The following is a 17,540-nucleotide window of genomic DNA, read 5'->3' as shown; positions in this document are numbered from 1 at the left end:
TATACATGAAAGTCCTTGCATTTTAGATCAACACCACCCCTCCCCCGCAAAAAAAAAGCAACCCACAAAATACCTTTTTATTTTTATGTCAGGGATGAATTTGGAACTACTGATTATGGGGATAGAGAAAGGGGTCTTAATCCAAAAAAAATCTTGAAAAATTACCTGGTTGGGAATGTAGAATCATAAGCAAAGCTGAGCAGCTCCTGAGGATAGCCAATAGAAACTAATCTCTCCACAGTAAGCTCGAAGCCAAGGGACTCATACTCCGGGGACTTGTACACTGCACAATTAAAATAGAAGGCGAATGAATTTCTACTCTTTCCCATTTCTCCTTGTCCTAAATCTGCCAGTTTTCTTCTTTTCCCTCAAACTCCATGTTTTGTACTGCCCCGAGTAATCAGAGAACTCAGCTGTTAGTCTGTGGAAATATGTCACATTATATATAGTAAGAGCAGTAGCAACAGATAAATTATCAGACATTTCAGAATAGTTCCTCCATTCCAAGAAACTTAATCTACACATTTTTTCCCTCTTTATCTGTTCTTTCAAAGCCACAATCTAAAGGGAGAGGGGAAAACTAACATGCACAGCTGTCACATTAACCATGAGAATATAAGTACATAGAAAACGAGGTAGAGAAGTCTATATATGTTAAAGGCGTCACTGATGTGCATAACTGATGTAGGAATCCTTCAAATGAGCGTGTTTTTTGTTTGTTTGTTTTTAAAGTATTTTTGGAATTCCTATTTGGCTTGGTAGTTGCTCTATATTCTGTCTTCAGTCAACGTAATTCTATAATATTTGTCAGGATTAACTTATCAGCCCTAACAATATTATAGCAATCAAAATTGCATTTTACAAGTTGTTACTGCAAAATCAACCATAAAAAGACATGTCTGAGACAACTAGGAAAATCTTGATGTGAACTGGGAGCTTGACATTAAAGAATTAGAGGATTCCTTTTATAAGACGTGATTATGAAAGAATTGGGATGTGCAAGTGAATGTATAAAATACATATATATATATATACACACACACACATTATATATATCCTTATTCGCCAAAGAAGCATACTATTTGTTAGAAGTGAAATAAAATGAACTTTGGAAAATGGGGGTTTCTCTCTTCTATTGTGTATGTCTGAAATTTTCTATAATGAAAAAACTTTTCAGACTCATCATTGTAGTTCAGCATAAAAAAATTGTTGCTCCTTTAATTAGGTTAATTACAAATGAAATATTTAGGTAAGCATCCTTCCATCATTCTTTAGAAGTGTGTAAGCCATATTAAAATAATAAAAATGTTAAAAAGACCTGTAATCTTGCTAAATGCCCTATAAGGTCAAAAAAACTCCATTCTATTCTTGCAGTCTGATAATAATGCAACCATTTTCATTACATTAATATAGGTCTTCTATCTATGACTAACATATAACCTATGGCTCAAACTGATCTTTTTCATTGCAATTAGTCTGCCTATCCAAGTTAATGTAATATTTTAATGAGTACGATTAAACTTTCCCTTTCCAAAAGTAATCTTTAGAATATTTCTGAAAATACATAAAAGAAACCAATAATACTGGTTGCCTCCACAGAAAGGCAATGAACGGCCAAGAGACAGCAAGGAAGAAGGCTGTCATGTACCTTCTTTTGTACCTTTAAAACTTCTTACATAGTAATGTATTTATCTACCTTTTAAATTAAATTGAAAATTTAAAAAAGGTGGACATTCAGAAAGTACTTTAATAAACATTTGTCATATTTAAAAAGCCCAGAATTTTTAAAGTCCTTTGGGAGATGCTTGAATCTCATCAGAATAATGCCCCCCAAAAAGGTCTGTCCTTTCTTTTGTTGTCTCGGGGTAATAATAATTTAATGCTAATGCTAACCCCAAATAACATTTTCAAAGCTGGCTATATTTTTTCCCTCTCTTCAATTCTAGCCCTATCCTCACTCCTCACTTCCAAAAAACTTTTTGAAGCCTCAAGTGTGGAATTCTTAAATCTAGATGATACACACTGTGGTAAAATAAGTGTTATATATTCATTCATATACACTAACAGAGTCAGAGCAGGTGTATTATCATAAAAGCAGGAAAGCATGGTATCCACTAATGTCAGTTTGAATTATTTTGAGAATATAAAATAACATCTCACACCCCACCTAGTGCTTCCACTCCAATTGAAAGTAAATAACATTTTAACAATATTTTCATAAAACAAAAATGACTTCTCAATCCTACAAAGCCCCGCTTATTTCAAACAATTAATGAAACAAAATTCCACTACACCTAATTTGATCATCTATTGACTCTTATATGACTTGACCCATATAAAGTGTTTTCAATTATTTTTCAGGATAATTTGCTGGATATGCCTTGAGAATGGGAGACATAAAACAAATCTTAAACACCCTACCCAGGCTAATACCTAAATGACCAATTTTCCCTCATTAGAGAATCGGGTAATCACAGAGTGACGGAGTAATGGTGACTAAAAGCTATGTCTATGAGACACTTTGGATTGAAACCCAAATCAATTCAGAATTTTTAGTGCAAAAAAACAAATAAAGGAGGTGAAAAACCTCAAATCCCCATTTTGCCAGAACAAACCCTAGAAGGGCAGAAAACAAAACACTATGCATTTGCCACACTGTGTTTATTCCAGGGCAGAACTCTCCGGTGTTCAACTAAGGTGACCTTCGAAAAATCCCACCTACAGAAATAAAATACTTGAAATTTCCTTCCTCTTAATGAATTTACAGTACTTCCCAAAAATATGATGTATTTTCCCCATTTGTTGATCTGCAATTATACATCAAGTACCAACATCAGTTGAAGCCAGGATTTAGGTCCCCCCAAGTCTCATCCAAAGCTCTTTGTAACGGGGTAGACTACACTCCTCCTCTTAAAAATGAATTTCTAGATTACATAGGCCATCAAAACTTAAGCTTGGGAGTTGAAATTCACTACTTTTTCTCCAATTTCTTTCATCTAGTCCAAAATAAATGGCTCTAGTCACAGGTGGGAATGGATTTAGCAAAGAGTCCCAGCTCCACTTTGGCAACACTACCCTTGTCACTAAGCTCTATATTAATCAGTAAGAACTACGAGCTATTGACATTTTCTCATAAGCTTCCCGGATAATTATTTCAGTAACACGAACTCCTAGGTCATTAAATCATCTGCTAGAGAGCCACGCAGTACAACCAGGGACGCAGCAGTAGAACTGTAGCTGCACAGAGCACACGTTTAGAAGTTTTGTTCTAAGCGCCCCTGGGAATAATCACAATTTGTTCTGACCTGGTACCAAAAATGACCATTTCCTGAAGCTATATAGTACCACATATAAAAAATAAGCAAATAAGTAAAAAAATAAATACAAATTCCTTTTTTAAACAACCAGGCCCTTCGAAGCCAGTCTTGACATGTAGGGAACCATACATGTCCCCTCAGACTGTAGAGCTCTATACCTCTCCAAAACTGCAAAGGCTTTAATTTCAATTTCTCTCACCAACTGGCCAGTAAATGTTGCACAGTTTCAAGCTTGATGGTTACAACTGACTTTCCAAAACACAGCCAGTAGCTTCAGAGTAAACACAACCTCACACACGCACTGCTTATTCCTTCCTTGAGAAAGTCCTCAGGACTATCTTAGTTTACTCAATATCCAAAGACAAAGGAAAAAGTTATTTTAAGGGCCCGAGTCCAAAAAAGAAGACTGCTTCAGCCATTAGGGCAGCACACAGTGTTCTCAGGTTACGTAACTAGCCTATAAAGAGAACAACCAAAGCTTTGAAAGCTGAAGCTACTGAAAGTCTTTAAAGATATTCTTTACTCTATCATCTGCAAGGCACAACAGCTCTTTAAAAAATATCAACTGCATGTTGTGGGGATGAAAGTTGTGGGCCCTGTTCTGAGATGACACTCATACAAGATAGAATTTAGGTTAGAGGAGACAGTGCCTCTGGAATGAGCCAAAAAGTTTCTGCAGGGAAGTCTGATGTTCTCATGCACTTTTTACCTTTGCCACCAAGATACACACTATGGTAGTGGTTAATAGATTTTAGAAACAGAAAGGGCAAAGCTCTACAGAGGTTCCAGCCTAGCAGTGCTGCTGCTAAAATGAGAACTCACATGAGGCAGATGCAGGTGCAGACTGTGTCACTCCAGTCTTGAAGGAGTTACACTGGCTCTCCTGTTAAAAAAACAAAACAAAGCGGGGCTTCCGGTCAAGATGGCGAAGTAGGGAAATGCTGTATTTGCCTTCTCTCACCAACACGTCAAAATTACAACTAATCTACAGAAAAGCCATCATTGAGAATCGCCTGAAGTCTAGCCGAACACAAGTCCTATAACTAAGGACATAAAGAAGCCATGATGAGACTGCTGAAAAACAGAAAAGAAAAAGAGAGAAAGGGACTATGTTGCTGCTGATTAGATTTTTTTTTAAAAAAGCAACAAAACAAAAACAAAAACTGGTTTTAAAACTGTTGTGATAGGTTGGAATAGAGGCACCATTTAGAAATTGGTATTTATAGGAGTTACTGCCCTATTTAGAAATCTCTGACCATCACTAAAATTCATCTAATTGGCCATAACAAAGCCTAAGTACCGCACATTATTTACTTTCCTGGCACCCTGAGCCTGGAATATAAGTCAAATCTGATCCTGAAATGTTAAGTCAAAAGAAAAAAACAAAAATTATTTTCTTCAGTTTATTTCCTCTAGCATATTTCAGGTTTATATGATAGAAACTGAATGAGCTGATAAAGTATTTAAAATTGAACTATAGTAAGTGAAACCGACTAATCAAGATTATAAAAAACCAGAGCAGTCTCATCTTGCTTGTAAGTACCCATTTAAAGTAAGTCTACCTGTCCCTAAGTACTTACTTTTCTACCTTTCCAACATTTAAATTTGTCAGCTTGATATAGACAAAAAACCAACTTCATGCTGCTAAAAATCTAACCCGATGTCTAAATGTGGAATAGAATAAATTTTTTTATTTTGATTCTTTCAAGTGGCTATTTGCCCTTGGTAAGGTGAGTCATGTTATTCTACTTTCATAAATGAAAGAAACTACCCAGTCTAGTAAAACAACTGACTTAAAGATAAATGAAGATATGCATTATTTTAACATTTTCCCTACAGACATTTAGGCTTTCAAAAACATGGATTTCCAGTCAAGACGGTGGAGTAGCTGTGCTTACCTCCTTTGACAACCACATCAAAATTACAACTAAATCATCATTGAGAATTGCCTGAAGTCTAGCTGAACCAAATATCTACAACTAAAGACACACAGAAGTAGCCATCTCAAGACTGGTAGGAGGGGCCAAGACATGGAATGAGCTGGTCCCCTACCCGTGTGTGACCATTAAAAATAAGGAAGGCTATCTCAGCTGCAGAAGTTACCCCTGGTGGAGTGAGGGGTCCCAGCCCCACACCAGGCTTTCCAACCCAGGGTTCCACTGCTGGGGAGGGAAGTCCCATAACTTATGGCTGTGCAAATCAGCAGAGATTGTGGCTGAGTGAGCTGGAGCATGGCTGCAGTCCCAGGTCTTCCTGTTAAAGGGCCTGCACACAGACTTACTTGTTGCCAGACTCACTCGCTCTGAGCTCCAGCTCTGAAGCAGCAGCCCAAAAGGCACCAGGGAAATACGGAGAGGAAGTGAATTGTCTGGCTTCAGGGCAAGGGCTGTAGGGGCAGCTTTCTCCCAGATGGAGGATGTGGCTGAAGCGGTTATTTCTTTGTTGAGCCCTCCCCGCCTTCCTGCATGCAGAGGCAGGTGGCCACCATATCTGAGTTTCCATCAACCTGGCTAACACCATTCAGTCACTTTGCCCTGGTGATTCCCCGAGACCCTGACCCATCCAACTTTTAGCCCTACCCAAGCTGCTCCCAGTGGCTTTTCCACATCAGCAGCCTGTCTTGGCTCATGCTGTGGACTTGCCTAAAATCTCTCAAAGGTCCACCAAACCCAAATAAGCAGAATCTAGCTTCAGCATGTTGCGTACCTCTGGCCGAGCAGCCCTAAGCCTGGCATGAGAGGCAGCTGGTCCCAGTTTGCGGCTTGGCCTCTCGAGGCACCTCCAAGCCCAGTGTGGGTGGCGGCCATCTGTAGGTTGTTTTGTGGCTTATGCTAGGTGGCCCTGGGCTGCAGCAAAACTTAACCTGCAGTGGGTCCCCTCCCACAAGGCCCTGGGGCTGGCACACCTGGTGGCCAGCTTCAAACCCAGCCAGAGCATCACCTGGACTTCTCCAAGGATGACACATGCAAAGGGCAGACTAGGCAATCACCAGAGCTCTACTAAAGTGAATCCTGCTTTGTAGGGTCAGCCCCTGCACCACAGCTCCTCCATTGTAGTCACAGCCAGTCCTCACAACCAATCCGCTGAGGGTCAGTCCCTCCCATTGATGTGCAAACAGCAACCAAGGCTCAACTACAACAGGAGGCTCACAAGGGACACATCTGAAGCACCCGGCTCTGGTGACCCGGGAGACTATGCCATTGGGTCCCAAAGGAAATCTACTAAATAAGGTCACTCTACTAAGACCAGGAGACATAGCAGCTCTACCAATTACATAGAAACAAACACAGGAAGCAGCCAAAATGGGGAGACAAAAAAACATGCCCCAAATAAAAGAACGGAACAAAGCTCCAGAAAAAGAACTAAACAAAATAAAGACAAGCCATCTACCAGATACAGAGTTCAAAACACTGGTTATAAGGATGCTCAATGATCTCAGTGAGAACTTCAACAAAGAGATAGGAAACATAAAAATGGAGACAGAGGGCGGCCAGGTGGCTCAGTTAGTTAGATCGCGAGCCCTCAACAACAAGGTTGCCAGCTCAATTCCTGCCTGGGATGGTGGGCTGTGCCCCCTGCAACTAAAGATTGAAAACAGCGACTGGACTTGGAGCTGAGCTGCGCCCTCCACAACTAGATTGAAGGACAACAACTTGGAGCTGCTGGGCCCTGGAGAAACACACTATTCCCCAATAAAAAAAATGGAGACAGAAAACAAAAAAGAACCAGTCGGAAATAAAGAATACAATAACTGAAATGAAGAATACATTAGAGGGAATCAAATGTAGATTAGATGAAGCAGAGGATCAAATCAGCAATTTAGAAGATAAGGTAGCAGAAAACACTCAATCAGACAGCAAAAAGAAAAAAGAATCCAAACAACTGAGAATAGTTTAAGGGGCCTCTGGGACAACATCAACCGTACCACAACATTCTCATCACAGGGGTACCAGAAGGAGAAGAGAGACAGAGCAAAGAATTAAAAACCTATTTGAAGAACTAATGACAGATAACTTCCCTAACCTGGTGAAGGAACTAAATATACAAGCCCAGGAAACGCACAGTCCCAAATGAGATGAACCCAAATAGGCCCACACCAAAACACATCATAATTAAAATGCCAAAAGTTAAAGACAAAGAATCTTTAAAACATCAAGAGAAATGCAATTCGTTACCTACAAGGGAGATCCCATAAGACTATCAGCTGATTTTTCAACAGCTGGCAGAAAATATTCAAAGTGATGAAAAGGACCTGCAAGCAAGATTACTGTACCCAGCAAAGCTATCATTTAGAATCAAAGGACAGATAAAGAGCTACCCAGACAAGAAAAAGCTAAAGGAATTCATCACCACCAAACCAAGGATTAGAGGGTCATATTTAAGGCAGAAAAAGATAAAAAAATGTGAATAAAATGGCAATAACTTCATATCTTCAACAATTTTTTCAATGTAAGTGGATTAAATGATGCAATCAAAAGATAGGGCAGCTGAATGGATAAGAAAACAAGCCCCTTACATATGCTGCCTACAAGAGACTCACTTCAGATCAAAAGACACACAGACTGAAAGTAAAGAGATGGGAAAAAGGTATTTCATGAAAACGGGGAAGGGGGGGGAGCTGGGGTAGTGATACTTTGACAAAATAGAGTTTAGACTTTAAAACAAAGGATATAAAGAGACAAAGAAGGACCCAGTAATCCCACTTCTGAGTATTTATCTGAAGAAACCTAAAACGCTTCTTTGAGGGGACGTGCGCATCCATATGTTCATTGCAGCCTTGTTTACAATGGTCACGATGTAGAGGCAGCCTGGGTGTCCATCAACAGATGAATGGATAAAGAGGAGGTGGTACGTATATACAAGGGAATATTGCTCAGCCATGGAAGAAATGGGTTCTTGCCATCTGCAGCTGCATGGATGGGCCTGGAGGGCATTGTGCTGAGTGGAGTGTGTCAGATAGAGAAACACAGATGCAATGTGATTTTGCTTATATGTGGAATCTAAAGAACAAAATTAACATGGTACTAAATAGAAGAACAGAAATGATTAAACATAATGTCTAAAAGTCCTAAAAACATTACAACTAGGAGAAACCACTACCACCAATCACTATGAAAATAAAAAATCCAACCCAACCATCCAAGAAATAGTTATTTGCTTTTATGCTATAAATGTGATCAACATCAACGCTCTATACTTATTTAGGCTACGCAATGTTGGTTCTCTGAGACTATAGAACATTTTCACTAAGGAAATTTTAAATAAAACCTTTCCAATTCTCACATAAACAGGTATCAGAAAACTTTTCCACTTTCCAAAACTATTTGAAAACCCTAACACAATTCAAAAATTGTATCTCTAATCCAAGATATCACAAAAGATCTATAAAAAGATACTGAAAATTTAAAAAAATATTTCAATTTTAACTTACTTAAAACACAAAAGCAAGATACCACACAACACTTTCAATAACATAAAATAAAACCAACTCCTAAATGACTAGATATGTAAATAAGCAGCTTGAAAGACTGCCAATTTCAATTCATTGCAAAAACAAAATTAAATGGTAATTAAGAGATTTATTTTAAAAAATTACTAAGAGTAATTTTAGAAGAATGCATATTTTAAAATAAATGAAAAAATTACCTAACTCAAATATTTTTCCCTTTGAGCTCTTGTGCACCATTAGGAACTTGTATTTTAGAGTACTGTTTTCAATTTAAAGCAGGAAAACTGAAAATTATTCAGGTAACTTTAAAAATCCTCTTTAACCAAATATAAAACATTGAAATAGCTAATATGTAATTTTTTCCCCTCAAAATAAGAACAAACCATTGCGCTCAATTGCCTGCACTAAGTTAAAGTAATGCAAGAAACATCTGGATGCCTACTGGGTACCAGGTACAGTTGGCCCTCCAGATCCACAGATTTTGCATATGCAGATTCAACAAAACACAGATTGAAAAATAATTTGGAAATAACAAAAAAATCCCAGAAAGTGTCAAAAAGCAAAACTTGAATTTGTCACACGCCAAGCACTACACTAAATCCATGAGAATGAAGTGATGTGTAGGTATATCCTGCTGCAGCCTGTATATAAATACAGGTTATATGCAAACATTATGCCATTTTATCTAAGGGACTTGAGCATCTTCTGATTTTGGTATCCCAGGGGGTTCCTGGAATCAGTTCCTTGCAGATGCCAAGAGACAACTGGACTAGATGCTGAGGACACCAAACAACTCGTGATCCTTGGCCAGAAGGAACTCATAGTACACTACAGAGATATACAATTAGATATTTATAATAAATTTTAGAAGATCAATAACATAATGTGACTAAGAAGATATAGAGGGACAGAAAAGGGATCAATTAACCCCATCCAGGAAGTCTTCTTAAAACCATGTATGATTTATTCAGGGTTATACAGACAATTCATTTTATAACCAGTGTCTCAAAGTACTAATGCAAAGTTTACAAAACAAACTTTCTGAGATTCACATTCAGGTAATATGTTCCAAATGCCTATATCAGGGTCAGAGGGAAGTAGCTACTCAGCTATAGCTGACGTCCCTGTGGGAATGAGAGCCAAATGTTGTCAAATGAGTGATAACAGCCAGCCTAGATTGTTACCGACAATCTCCCAATTTTGAACTACTGACTCAATTTTTAAAACAAAATATACTTGAGCCAAACCACAGTCCGTGGTCTGAGTTAGGTCTATGGACCAACTGGTGTGCAACCTTTAGGGTATACTTTAGGTCAAATGCTTCCACGTAAGTTCTCCCACCTAACTGAAATGTTTTTGACTGTTCTCTTCAATGAGTCTTTAAAAAGTAAATAAAATTTAGGTACTTAATGAATTGGAAATCCAGGTGGCAATAAATTCATTCTTCAATAACCACATTAATAATGCTGTTATTCTACTCATCTCAAGGGAAAATTGAGGGGTTGGATAAAAAACAGGAAATAAAGGAACCTTTATGTAGTTTGGTCCCCTACCACAAAACCATAATAATGACAAAGGTCTGACAAGTTCGTATATTTGCCACCATGCGCTTACATTGGCAGCACTGCGCAAACAGCTCGGTAAGGTTTCATAGCCTTGGTATATGAGTGTCTCACAGCTGTGTGCAAGTCGACTGTGGCGTTCACAGCAAGACACAGCTGTGGTGGTGTCTTGCTGAGTGGCGTTCATTATTGTTGTTGCGTGTTTTTGTGTGCCGTCATGAGAATGTCTGAGCTTGAATTAGAGCAATGAACAAATATTAAATTTCTTGTTAAAAAAAAAATTTCTTGTTAAATTTGGCAAGAGTAGAAGTGAAATCAGGGACATGTTAGTCCAAGTTTACAAGGATAATGCCATGAAGAAAACAGCAGTGTATACATGGATTAAACGTTTTTCTGAGGGGAGAGAATGCGTCACTGAAGAGAGGTCAGGGCGGCCAGTAACGGGCAGTACTGCCGAAAACATTGCAAAAACTCATCAAATTGTACGTCAAAATAGTCAACTGACTGTGAGAAGCATAGGAGACCAAGTAAACATCAATAGAGAAACAGACAGGAAAATCTTAACTGAAAATCTTGGCATGAGAAAGGTGTGTGCAAAAATGGTCCCAAAGGAGCTCACCAATGAACAAAAGCAAAGGAGAGTTGAAGTTTGCCAAGACCTTTTGGAGAGGCAAGATGAAGTTTTGGGCTGTGTGACCACTAGTGATGAAGTATGAGTGTACCAATACGACCCTGAAACAAAGCATCAAAGTGCACAATGGATGTCCGCCAATTCTCCACAACCAAAAAAGTTCCGTCAGTCCAAATCAAGAGTCAAAACGATGTTAACCGTTTTTGATATGAAAGGGATTATTCATTATGAATATGTACCAACTGAACAGTTAACCAAGTTTACTATCTGGAAGTGCTGAAAAGGCTGTGTGAAAGTTAGATGAGAACGACCCGAACTTTTCGCCAACAATTCATGGCTCTTGCACCACGACAATGCACCCGTTCACACGGGACTGTCTGTGAGGGAGTTTTTAGCCAGTAAACAAATAACTGTATTGGAACACCCTCCCTACTCACCTGATCTGGCCGCCAATGACTTTTCTTTACCCGAAGATAAAGGAAATATTGAAAGGAAGACATTTTGATGACATTCAGGACATAAAGGGTAATACGATGACAGCTCTGATGGCCATTCCAGAAAAAGAGTTCCAAAGTTGCTTTGAAGGGTGGACTAGGTGCTGGCGTCGGTGCATAGCTTCCCAAGGGGAGGACTTCAAAGGTAACTGTAGTGATATTCAGTTATGAGGTATGTAGCACTTTTTCTAGGATGAGTTCGTGAACTTAAATGTCAGACCTCGTACGCCATAACAATTGTAATTATCTGAATTTGTTTCCTTCAAACTACTGCCAAACCAAATAAATATCCCAATAATTGAAAAGAATCACAATCACCTCATCATCATCTGCCAGGTAACCAATTTTTAGAGTTCCATGACCCAGCAGGTTTTATCCATTAGGTTTAACCTAAATCTTTGTTGTGTATCTTGATTTCATTATCATTTGTCCTCTTAGAGGCCATTTCATGATAAAACAAACATTTAGAGAACATGGAAGCAGACCAGAGATAATAAAACAAAAGCTGCTATTATGTTAAGACTATTTTGAAAACAAGTTTATCCATGTTGAAAATAGCCCATGATGTTTTAAAAAATTATTTATTTTAGTGATTTCACTGATGCCATTAATAACATTGTGTTATGTGCTGTTGAGTCAGCACCAGCTCCTGGCAACCTATGAATGAGTGACGTCCACAATGTCCTCTCCTCAATAGCCTTGCTTAGCTCTTGTAGACCCATGTCTATGGCTTCTTTTATGGAGTCAATCCATCTCATATTTGGTCTTCCTCTTTTCCTGCTGCCTTCTATTATTGTCTATTTTTCCCAGTATTATTATATTTTCCTAAGAACCCTGCCTCCTCGTGATGTGCCAAAGTAGGACAGCTTCAGTTTTGTCATTTTTGCCTCTAGTGATGTTTCAGGCTTAATCTGCTCTAAGACCCACTTGTTTTGTCTTTCTGGAGGCCAAGTGTATCTACAGAACTCTCTTCCAACACCATATTTCAAATGAATCAATTTTCTTCCTCACATCAACTTTTGTATCTGTACATAATACAGGCATACCTTGGAGATATTGTGAATTTGGTTCTAGGTCACTGAAACAAAGCAAGTACTGCAATAAAGTGAGTTGTAATCTTTTTGCTCCTTGCCTTCAATTTGTAAAAAACTTCAACATCTGTAAAGCGCAATAAAACAAGATGCAATAAAATGAATTATGTCTATAATCCATAATATGAGGGTGTGGATTTACTTAGCCTTTGTCTCTAATGACATATCTTTGCTCTTAAGGAACAAAGAATCTTTCCTAATTCTTCCATTGTTGCTGTCCTTCTGAGTCTCAGCCTCCTCTTTGATTTCTTGGCTGCAGTCTCCATTTGAATTGATGACTGAACCAAGGTAAGCATATCTTTTAACAATTTCAATGTCTTCATTGTCTATGTTAAAGCTATGTATTTGTTCTGTAGTCATTATTTTTACATAACATTTATTCACAAAAAACATGTGGCTTACATTTGGATGCTTTTATGATTGGCAATGGAATATAGGAATTACAAACACTGGTAATTAATTATTTCTTTCCCTCACCATGTAATGGAGATGGAATTGGGTTTTATCAAGCAATTCCTCCCCTCCCCCAAATCAATACACAACTCTTATTGCATCTTGAAAATATCACAAATAAGTCTGAGGAAATCACTCGACATCTTGGCACTTCTGTAGCTGGACAACTTAGATCTTATTCATCAGCCCACTGAACTGTTCCTTTTTCAGAAACATAGATACCATCCAAAAACTTTCTGAGATCCTTGTTTTTAACTGTTGTGGCTTGTTGAATTTGATACAAGTTCAATGTCGTTTCCTTCAAGAATTAACTCATCGTTCTGGGCTTCAGATACTGAACAAGTAACACTTGACCTCATCCGAACCCTGCGGATGTATTTTCCACCCAAGAAATTTCAGACTTCAACAAAAGAACCATTCTCCTGAATAACAACGTTGATGGGGAAGTGAGAACATACAAACCTCATCTTGTAACAGAAGCCCAATGTAACACCCTTGATCGTGTTCTGTACATGACAACAGGGAGGGTGCACAGTAGCCAGCTCCTTTCTATCTCCCCACCATTTGTCAACCCAGAGCCTCTTCTTTTTCTTTTCAAGGTGACTGAGTTCTACACTAATGTGACTGAAGTCCCTTCTCAGGGTGCCACTGGGGCCCTTCACAATAACTGTGGTCCCTTCAGAGCAATGTCAGCATTTTCTGGAATGTCCACAGTCTGATTGCTGAGAATAATCTTCATCCTCACAGTAGATGCGGCAAAGAGCTAGTAAGCGATCTTTTCAATTTTCTAATTTTCTAGCAACAAACCCATACTATTGCAATTCAGAGAGAGAAATGTAAAATTAGTGAAAACCCTAAGTGGGATACAGAAATGACATAAAGGGAATCAAAGCTTGGAAATTAAGTGTAGTCTTACGTATATAAAATAGAGCTGCCTAAAAGTGTATGTGTGTGTACACTGTGTGTGTACACTGTGTGTGTATATGCATTACTGATATAACACAAATATATATCCAAAAATAAGTCTTGAGGGTATTTCTCTTAACTAATATAAAGAATTTTTATCCACAATATAACACATTAGAGTATTATTTCTTTTTAAATTCTTTCTTAACAAAAGAGAGATCACCTCAACATGATGCTTGGTTGCAGAAATAGTACATTGTTTTCCTGAGGGAAGCAGTGGAAGAAATCCTTGAGTTAAGAAAAAGCGATAATAGCCAAAATAGACTATCACAAATGGAAATGAAAAGACTAAAAGACCTTTAAACTTAAATGCCTTTTAAAAAAATCACTTCAAAAACAAGCAACTCATTTCATTGGCATTTTATTAGCTTCCCAAACCTGATTTTTTTATTTAACTTTATTAAGAATTTTTGGGGGGGGCCGGTCTGGTGGCTCAGGCGGTTGGAGCTCTGTGCTCCTAACTCCGAAGGCTGCCAGTTTGATTCCCATAAGGGCCAGTGGGCTCTCAACCACAAGGTTGCCAGTTCAATTCCTCGAGTCCCGCAAGGGATGGTGGGCAGCGCCCCCTGCAACTACGATTGAACACAGCACCTTGAGCTGAGCTGCAGCTGAGCTCCCGGATGGCTCAGTTGGTTGGAGCACATCCTCTCAACCACAAAGTTGACGGTTCGACTCCTGCAAGGGATGGTGGGCTGCGCCCCCTGCAACTAGCAACGGCAACTGAACCTGAAGCTGAGCTGCGCCCTCCACAACTAAGATTGAAAGGACAACAACTTGACTTGGGAAAAAGTCCTGGAAGTACACACTGTTCCCCAATAAACTCCTGTTCCCCTGCCCCAATAAAATAAAATCTTTAAAAAAAAATCTTTAGAAAAAAAAATTTTTTTAATCATACACAAAAGTAGAGAGAATATTAAACCTTTTCACTGTTAGCTGATTACAAGTTTGTTCTCCAAAATGTGCCAAAAATCCACAAAAAAATAAAAAGTTGACATTTTGACTATTTTATGCATTTACTAATAACATAAAACATAAAAATTCCCTATCCTTATTCATTTTTGAAAAAACACAAAAATATAGAAAAATGTATATCTGCTTTCCTAATCTTCCTTTCTGAAAAACTGACAAGAGATTTTTTATAATTTGAGCTCGTGGGGTGGTAGAGTCAAACGCCACAGTCAGCGCCATGGACATTTAATTTAGTTCAACTATATTCGAACATCACAGCAAGCACGTTAAATGAGCTGTTTTAAGTCCATCACCCAAGCTTTAACAATTATCACTACTTGAATTCTTATTTCATCTATCTATCCTAATTTATTCCCTCCAATTTAGTAACTTTTATCAAATCAAAATGGTTTTAAACTGGTCTTTCAGGAAGTATTTAGATAGCACAAGTGTACCCAAGTATCACACATGCGCACATACAGAATTACTTCACTAACCAGTTCAGGTGACCCTCTACTGATTCAACATCCTTCCCATTTAGAGGCCAATGCAATACTTAGTGGATAGTGAACGCATTTTACGTATCAAACTACACTTTTCATATTCCTTTAATCTCCAACTGTATACATTTGATCCATTCACAAACTGATAAATCCCTCAGGATTAAGTTGGAACTTTCACTAATTTGGAGGTGCTCATTCCCCAACACACAAATCTCTGGCATACAGACAATCTGTTTGGAGGACTGTGGAGTTGGGTAATATGCAAGTTCTACATTTTCGAAGTTGTGAGAAGGATGCCATGTGTACTATCTCGTGACTTGGGAAAATGAGAATTTCTCTGGCCTTTTCAATGAAGGTTATCTTCCTTGGTTTGGACCAAAAACCTTTCAAGAAATATGCTCCTCCAGGAGACCATGGCTGATGTTCCATATTAATTTAACTCATCACTAATACAAGGAGCCTTATCTTTAAGAAGAAATGCTGAAGGTTTATATGTTTCATTAAAAAAAAAAAAAAAGAGTGCTCTACCTGCATCTATAGCCAAATTATTTTTGAGAAGGATGCCAGGACCATTCAGTGAGGAAAGGGCAGTCTTTTCAATGGTGTTGAGAAAACTGGATATCGACATGCACAAGAATGAAGTTGGATCCTTACCTTATACCACATACAAAAATTAACTCAAAATGGATCAAAGACCTAAACCTAACAGATAAAATTCTTAGGAGAAAATATAGGAGAAAAATCTTCATTATATTAGATTTTGGCAATGATTTCTTGGATGTGAGAGCAAAAAACACAGGCAACAAAAGATAATAGACAAACTGAACTTCATCAAAATTTAAAACTTAGATTATGTATCAAAAGAGTGCAAAAACTACCCATCGAATGAGACAATATTTGCAAATCATGTACCTAATAAAGAGCTCCTACAACTCAACAACAAACCAAACAACCCAATTAAAAAATGGACAAGGACTTAAATAGACCTTTCTCCAAATAATATATATAAATGGCCAATAAGCACGTGGAAGATGCTCAACATCACTTTATCATGCATTAGGAAAGTGTAAATCAAAATCACAATGAGATACCACCTCACACTCATTAGGATGACCATTACTAAACAACAACACAAAAACCTGAAAATAATAAGCATTGTCAAGGATCTGAATAAATTGAAACCCTCATCATTGCTGGTGGGAATATAAAATGATGCAGCCACTGCGGAAAACAGTTTGGCAGTTCCTCAAAAAGTTCATCAGAATTACTATATGATTGAGCAATTCCATTCCTAGGTATATACCCAGAAGAATTGAAAGCCAGCATTCAAACAAATACTTGTGCATCAATATTCACAGCAGCATTATTCACAACAGCAAAAAGGTGGAAGCCGCGCCATATCCACTGATAGATGAATGGACAAACAAAATGTGGTATATACATGCAATGAAATATTATTCAGCCCTAAAAAGGAATTAAATTCTGACACCTGATACAACAGGACAAAACTTGAAAACACTATCCTAAGAGATATAAGCCAGAAACAAAAGGACAAATATTTTATGATTCCATTTATGTGAAATATGTAGAATAGACAAATTCACAGAAGGTAGATTAGAGATTACTGGGGGTTGGGAGGAGGTGGGAATGGGAAGTTATTGCTTAATGGGTGCAGAGTTTCTGTTTAGATAATGAAAAGGTTCTGTAAACAGACAGTGGTTAAGGGTTGCACAATACTATGGATGTACTACTTGCAACTTAATTATACTCTCAAAATGGTTAAAATACTAAATTTTATCACAATTCTTTTAAAAAAGAGGAAAAAAAGGTGCTCTACCTTGTTTGAGATGTCTTCAATGAGAGTACACCAATCCTGTACTAATATTTCTTACTTTAGACTGCTTCTCCTCACCCCTTTAAATGACTAATGCCATTAAGTTTGGTGAGGACATATAAAAGCTGACAGAAACATGATCTGAGTGCCCTGGGCTCTAGTCCAAGTAAACACACTATGCAAAAAATGTTCATTTAAATGTCAAGTGAGTTATGTCAATTCTAGTAACAATGAAACAAGATCAGAGTGTAATTATTGTAGTTCCTCCTTATCTATACGGGACACATTCCAA

The 17,540-nt window shown here is 38.0% G+C and overlaps 1 protein-coding gene and 1 pseudogene across 10 annotated transcripts in view; both read right to left on the bottom strand.

Annotated features, from left to right (window-relative positions):
- NT5C2 (5'-nucleotidase, cytosolic II) overlaps positions 1 to 17,540 on the bottom strand; it is a 119,432-nt gene that overhangs the window by 16,453 nt on the left and 85,439 nt on the right. For 6 of the 9 annotated variants that reach the window (XM_081074607.1, XM_081074608.1, XM_081074606.1 and 3 more), the window contains exon 4: positions 166 to 283. In XM_081074607.1, the coding sequence (XP_080930733.1) occupies positions 166 to 283 (118 nt within the window). Of the gene's footprint in view, positions 1 to 165; positions 284 to 4,139; positions 4,201 to 17,540 lie in introns of all 9 variants that reach the window. The other 3 variants (XM_081074610.1, XM_081074611.1, XM_081074612.1) reach the window with 1 other exon arrangement.
- LOC308508241 (large ribosomal subunit protein uL6-like) lies at positions 13,173 to 13,736 on the bottom strand (annotated as a pseudogene). Its single transcript has one exon. The product of its transcript is annotated as a large ribosomal subunit protein uL6-like (transcript).

This window comes from Rhinolophus hipposideros, assembly GCF_964194185.1.
Source record: "Rhinolophus hipposideros genome assembly, chromosome: 15".
NCBI lineage: Eukaryota > Metazoa > Chordata > Mammalia > Chiroptera > Rhinolophidae > Rhinolophus > Rhinolophus hipposideros.
This window is presented reverse-complemented; position numbering and strand designations above follow the sequence as displayed.